This window comes from Lactuca virosa, chromosome 7 (assembly GCF_052849685.1).
Source record: "Lactuca virosa cultivar CGN04683 chromosome 7, Lactuca_virosa_CGN04683_v6, whole genome shotgun sequence".
Lineage (NCBI taxonomy): Eukaryota > Viridiplantae > Streptophyta > Magnoliopsida > Asterales > Asteraceae > Lactuca > Lactuca virosa.
In genome coordinates, this window is record NC_136432.1 from 115,232,815 (window position 1) to 115,239,065 (window position 6,251).

Genomic DNA, 6,251 nt, shown 5'->3' on the forward strand with positions numbered 1-6,251 from the left:
AGTAAATGGAAAAATGATATAAAGTGGATGGTCAAATCTTATAACAAAGAACATCATTGTCTCCAAACTCGAAATGTTCAAGTTTGTACTTATAAGTTTCTCGCCAAACAAATTGCAACTCAGGTGGAATTTAACCCAACTATTCCAATTCGTGCTTTACAAGAATAACTACAACGTAATTACCAAGTGGGACTTTCCAAGATGAAAGTGTTTAGGGCTAGAATTGAAGATCTCAATTAAGTGTGAGGGGATTACGTGGGTCAGTATGCTCTATTGAGAGATTATGTTCTCGAACTTCAAAAACATAACCCACACACGATTGTAAAGATTGATGTAGAGAGTGAACCAAATCCAAATACAAAAACTAGAACTTTCAAGCGCATATACATTTGTCTGGAAGAAGAGACTTTCTTGGTCTCGATGGTGCTTTTATGAAGGGTCCATGCCCAGGATAAATACTTTCAGTTGTGGTAACCTTTTTTCATATGAACTACACTTTTTAAACAATTGTATTTTAGGTTAATTGTGAAATGTTTACTTGTGTAGGGGATTGATGGTAATAATGGAACATATCCATTAACTTATGTTTTTGTGGAAATTGAGAGTACCAACTCATGGACTTGGTTTCTAACTTGTCTAGGGGATGATTTGGGTTTAGGAACCAACTCAAATTTTACATTTATGACGGACAGACAAAAGGTATTAATTAGAATATCAAATTTATACATTATATATGGTATACTTTTAATACATATTTTCCATGTACAGCGGGTGTTACCTGCCATGGAAAAGTTGTTTCCATGCGCCGAACATTGTTATTGTCTTCGTCATATCCATGAAAACATGAAATGTGGTTGGAGGGCAAAGCAATTCAAAGATCAGCTATGGGATTGTGCAAAAGCATCTACTATTCAACAATTTCAACGATTATGGAGGAACTTAGAAAACTTAATAATAATGCGTATGAGTGGCTTAAAAAGATTCATCCTCAACATTGGTCTCGTTCACACTTCACATGTAGATTTTAATGTTAGATCATTAGTTTGTAACAATGAATGATGCATTATTAATGATTGACCAGGGTAGAGCTCATACAAATGCTATGCTTAACAATATGTGTGAATCTCTGATAACAAGATTGTTGAAGGTCGTGATGTACCAATCATTACATGTTTGGAGTTCATTAGAGAGTACCCGATGAAGAAAATTGTAACTGTGCAAAAGGAAATTGATAAAGCTATAGGTCCCTTGACTCCTACAGCTACCATATGGGTTGGAAAACTAAAGAAAGAGGCTACACAATTAAGGGTTTCTTTTTGTGGGAATGGGAAGTATCAAGTCAGTAAAAATCTAATGGAACAGTTTGTGGTAGATATGGACCAACAAACATGTTCATGTAGAAGGTGGTAACTAATAGGGATACCATGTGCACATGCAATAGCAACTATGTGGGAGATGTTGAAGAACAAAGAAATTGATAAGATACCAGAAAATTGGGTCCATCGAACGTATTGGTTAGAAACATGGAAGAATATGTATTTTTTTTACAATTGAGCCAATCAATGGAAGTAACATGTGGGAGAAGTCTACATGCCCTATAACCTTAATCCATCCAAAACACCATGTGCCCATTGGAAGACCAAAGAAAAAAGAATGAGATCTGCCATGGAAGTTGAGGATTTGGTGAAAGGTAACCAACAGCCAAGAGCACATAAGTCAGTGACATGTTCTAAGTGTAACAAAAGTGGGCATAATGCAAGGACTTGCAAGGGACAGAATGTTGGTGGATCACAAAGTTCAACAAATGTTGGTGGTGCTGGAAGTGCAAGAGTGAAGATTGCAGGTGTTAGCAAAAAAAAGAAATGTGTCCCATGAATGTGGCTTTTAGGTGCTCATGTCTTGTTTTGGTTGTTGTTAACAAACATTGTTTTATTTTGAACTAGGTTATATGTTTTCATGGTCGTGTTGATTGCTTTTGACAAAAAATGTTTTAATTGTAGTATCTAGTTTTAGCAATGTACTTTGCTTTTGACAAACAATGTAATCTTTTGATTGCTTTTTTTTGGCCATCTGTTTTGCTTATTTTTTGTTGATTGCTTTTGGTCATTTGTTCTGCTCATCTGCATAATATGGTCCCAATATACTTCACAAGTTGTAAAATACAATAAAGTTCAACATAATATCATTTTCATTGATAAAAGGGTACCCTTGATACAAATAAGTTTCATTACAATGCATTGTAAACAACTGCAACTACATCACTTGATCTTAAACCTAACACTATAACTTGTAAACAATTATCCCAAAAAACAAAAACCAACTTATTATTAACAATGTCTTCGGATTCCGATTTTGGACTTCAAGTTCTTGAGTTCGGATTTGAAGTCCCTTATTTTTTATTTCCGCCTCATAACCATGCTTTTCTTCATCTACCCACTTAATAAAACCAGACCTTGGTCTCTGTACTGTCAATAGCTCTGATTAGCACATACACATACTAGGGTTACAATAGAAAATCCCCCAAAACAATTTCAACATCATACCTATAACGGGAAAGCATAAAATGCCCTACCTGGGTTTCTTTTCGTAGTTGAAGTCCGTATAACGCCTATAGCACCACAATTGCATTTCACCATGTTTGATTTTCTATCGACTGTGAGAAGAAAGGTGGAAGGAGAAAACACGATTGGGAAAGAAATGAGGGGTGAAGGTGAATAAACCATGTTTAAAGCTTGAGAGATATGAAAAGACAAAAATACCCTCAACGTGCTTGTCACGTGGGGTGTTTCTAACCACAAAACAGACGGAATGTTAAGTGAGGGACCATGCGGGTTACAAATTTTAACATTAGGGATCTTCCGAGTTAAAAATCTTGCTCAGAGACTAAGCACGTAGGTTCCCCAAACCACAGGGACCATCCGTGTAATTTACCTTACTATAAATGAAAACAAAATTTCAACCACGACAAGGAAATGCAAAAAAGTTAAGTTGAAGGGGCAAAAGGAATAAAAACTAAAAAGAAAGATAAAAGAAACAATAAAATGTTCTCTTTTTCAGACCCAAATCTCTCCGGTCCTCTTTTCAACGTCACCAAGTCGATAAAATTCCCTACAAGCATTTTCCAATCGGTTTGATCAGGACATCAAACAAGAAATCGGTTTCTGGATTCCTTCGTTTTGGTTCAGGTAACCTTTAATCTTGTTATCGTATCTCAGATTGTTATTTTTTTGATGTAATTTCGGTTAATAATGAAGAATCTGTAATTCTACCAACACGCAGGATTTCTGTTCAATTAAGTGCAATCGGAACGCGGAGTTGTTTGGATTTTAATAACTTTAGGTTTTAGGTAAATTTCATCGGAGTTATTTCAGTATTTTGGGAACTTCAGCGAAATATGCAGAGCCAAATAGTTTGCAGTGGTTGTAGAAGCATTTTGTTATATCCGCGAGGAGCTTCAAATGTGTGCTGTGCATTATGCAACACGGTTACCTCGGTTCCCCCTCCAGGTACAATTTCTTGACTAATTCAAGTGTTTCATTTATGTTTTATTGGATAAAATAAGTGGAATTAGTGTTTACAAACTAGAAGAAGATTAGTTAGTTAATTTCCTTTTTGTTGATTTCCACTTGCAATTGGTTATAATTGTTGGCAAATAATCATGTTCTGATAGTCGGAATACAATCCCTCATTGTTGATTTTGTTTGAGAAAGTATAGATTTTTGACAATGGGGGGCTATTAATCATGTTGTGATTGTGCATATTCATGGTTTTGTGTAGTGGACTCGTATTAGTTTATGGACATGTAAAAACCATGGCCAGTAGAAGTTGAAGAAGGTTAGTTGTAAGATGGTTAGAGTTCATGACTTAATCTTGTAAGCTACATATGAGCGTTTCTTTATGATTTAATGGAGAAAAAACTTCACATAGAAAGTCTGAAAAGCAGAATTTCCCCTTTAAGTCATAAACTTTTACAAATATTTTGTAAACATTATTTATTCATAACACTTACTGATAAAGAAAAAGAAACAGGGCCAGGTTTGTTTGATTTTGCCTGTGTAGGATTTGATTGATTGCATTTGTTTTGACTTGTTATATTTATCATATTTTATCCACTCTAACGCTTTCTTTTTCAACAAGTCCCACAAAATTGTAACAATTTCTTATTGGGATCATTATATAATATTTTCTGTTATTGATTAGAGTCTTATTTTGTTGGTTTTTTGGTATAACACTTTGTTTAAACCATGATCATATATTGGTCTGAATCTTTTCAGGGACAGAAATGGCACAACTGATATGTGGAGGTTGTCACACATTGCTAATGTATACCCGTGGTGCTACAAGTGTTAGATGCTCTTGTTGTCATATAGTGAATCTTGCACCAGGTATTCTTTAATGATTTCAAAACTGTAAATTACCATCTTAGCCTTTTGAGTTAATGTGATAATGCCCAATGACCTCACTTATGGTTTATGTATGATACTCAAACTCTGGCCTATAATTACGCATCAGGGGTAATAGATGATTTAGGATTCTTGTAATTCAGGTTAATAGATGCTTAGTATATCAAATTCTAAAGAAAGTATTTGAGAATTTCATATTCTGAAATATTTATTTATTTATTTTTTTTATCATTAATAGTTGCAAACCAGCTTGCCCAAGTCAATTGTGCAAATTGTCGGACAATGCTGATGTATCCATATGGAGCCCCATCCGTTAAATGTGCAGTTTGTCACTACATTACAAATGTCAATGTGAGTAGATTACAAATAACAATGCTATTTGGAGTAAGAAATAAATAATTCAACTTAAGAATCTTCTAAAACAAGAAAAAATGTTGAAAATTTTGGTTGCTGCAGATGAGCAATGGAAGGGTTTCCATTCCAATGCAACCACCAGGATCAATGCCCTCTGCTTCAACAGTGAGTTCCTTGCTTTCTTGCTTTATATATTTTATATTTAATTTTTCAAGTGTTGTCTAGATAAATGATGTTTAAAAAATAAATGAGGGCAAATTTGTAAATCCGGTTATTTATTAATTTCTTTATATATATTGTACAGGAAATGCCTCATTTTCATACTCAAACCGTTGTTGTTGAAAATCCCATGTCGGTTGATGAGAGTGGAAAACTGGTATCTTCTTATTCCTATTTTCCTTCTTTTTCTTTAGTTAAATGCAATAAATAACATCGTACTTTCATTTAATTTTTTTCTTTTACATCATTATACTTTCAATTATTTCTTATTAAAGAGTTGTACTTTGAAAAATCTACACAATTATTACATTATACTTTCAATATTTTCTTATTAGGACATTGTACTTTGAAAAATGTACCCAATTAACTAGTAAGTGGTTAAAATTTGCTATAATTGGATAGATTTTTCAAAGTACAATGTTCTAATAGGAGAAAAGAAATGGAAGTAGGATGCTATAATAAACAAATAACTTTGCAATTAACTTGTTTCCAATTGTACCCTTGTTTAAACTTGTTTCGTATATCTATTTAGGTAAGCAATGTTGTGGTTGGGGTGACAACGGAGAAGAAACAAATAAGTTGAAATATTGGGAATGACCAATTATGCACTTTGGTACCCCGAGTTATCATTTAATGAACAAAAATGGCCCGATAGCATTTGAATTTGTATACCATTAGAAAGGAAAAAGTTGGCATCATATTAACACTTATTTTAATTGTGATTGTTAAGAAAGTTTAAGGGATTATTGATGTGTTGAGTTGAGAGTGGATATGGTTGATAGAAAGAGTATAGATTTTATGATGTGAATTGTTTATTTGCTTGTAAATGATGTGAAAATGAGGTGCTCCTATTTTATGAATAATGTTACATTTGAATGTTCAATCTATGTAAAATTTTTTATTTTGTATCTTTTTTGAATAACTAAAATAAAGAAAAAAGTTTTACATAAACATAGCGGGTAAACGAGCAACAAGCTGTGTCGCAACCTCTTTTTGGATGACAAGACTAATTCTTTTAAAAACAACATTTATTGATCTTGGAGTCATAACATTACTATGCATGACCCGTTGGACTTTATTGAGTAGCTTCACAACTTCTGGCGCAAGGAAACCGAAAGTATCAAATGCAAATGGTATAAACGTGTGTTGATTTTCCATGCATGCTTTCTCCTGTTTTGTCACTTTGCTTGATACAGCTTTTAAAGCAGCTTGCCCCATAGTGAAAACCTCATTCCCCAAGCACACAAGAGGGGAAACCTCTGTCAGATCTACGCA

General features: G+C 33.8%; 1 protein-coding gene across 1 annotated transcript; it reads left to right on the plus strand.

The window, feature by feature from the left end:
• Window positions 1-3,048: 3,048 nt before the first annotated feature.
• LOC145127845 (protein LSD1-like) lies at window positions 3,049-5,884 on the plus strand. Its single transcript, XM_079062966.1, has 7 exons — window positions 3,049-3,185; window positions 3,280-3,506; window positions 4,275-4,385; window positions 4,642-4,754; window positions 4,860-4,922; window positions 5,062-5,133; window positions 5,509-5,884. Exons 2-7 carry the CDS (start codon window positions 3,395-3,397, stop codon window positions 5,557-5,559), a joined length of 522 nt encoding a protein of 173 aa, XP_078919092.1. The 5' UTR covers window positions 3,049-3,185; window positions 3,280-3,394; the 3' UTR covers window positions 5,560-5,884.
• The last annotated feature ends 367 nt before the right edge of the window (window positions 5,885-6,251 follow it).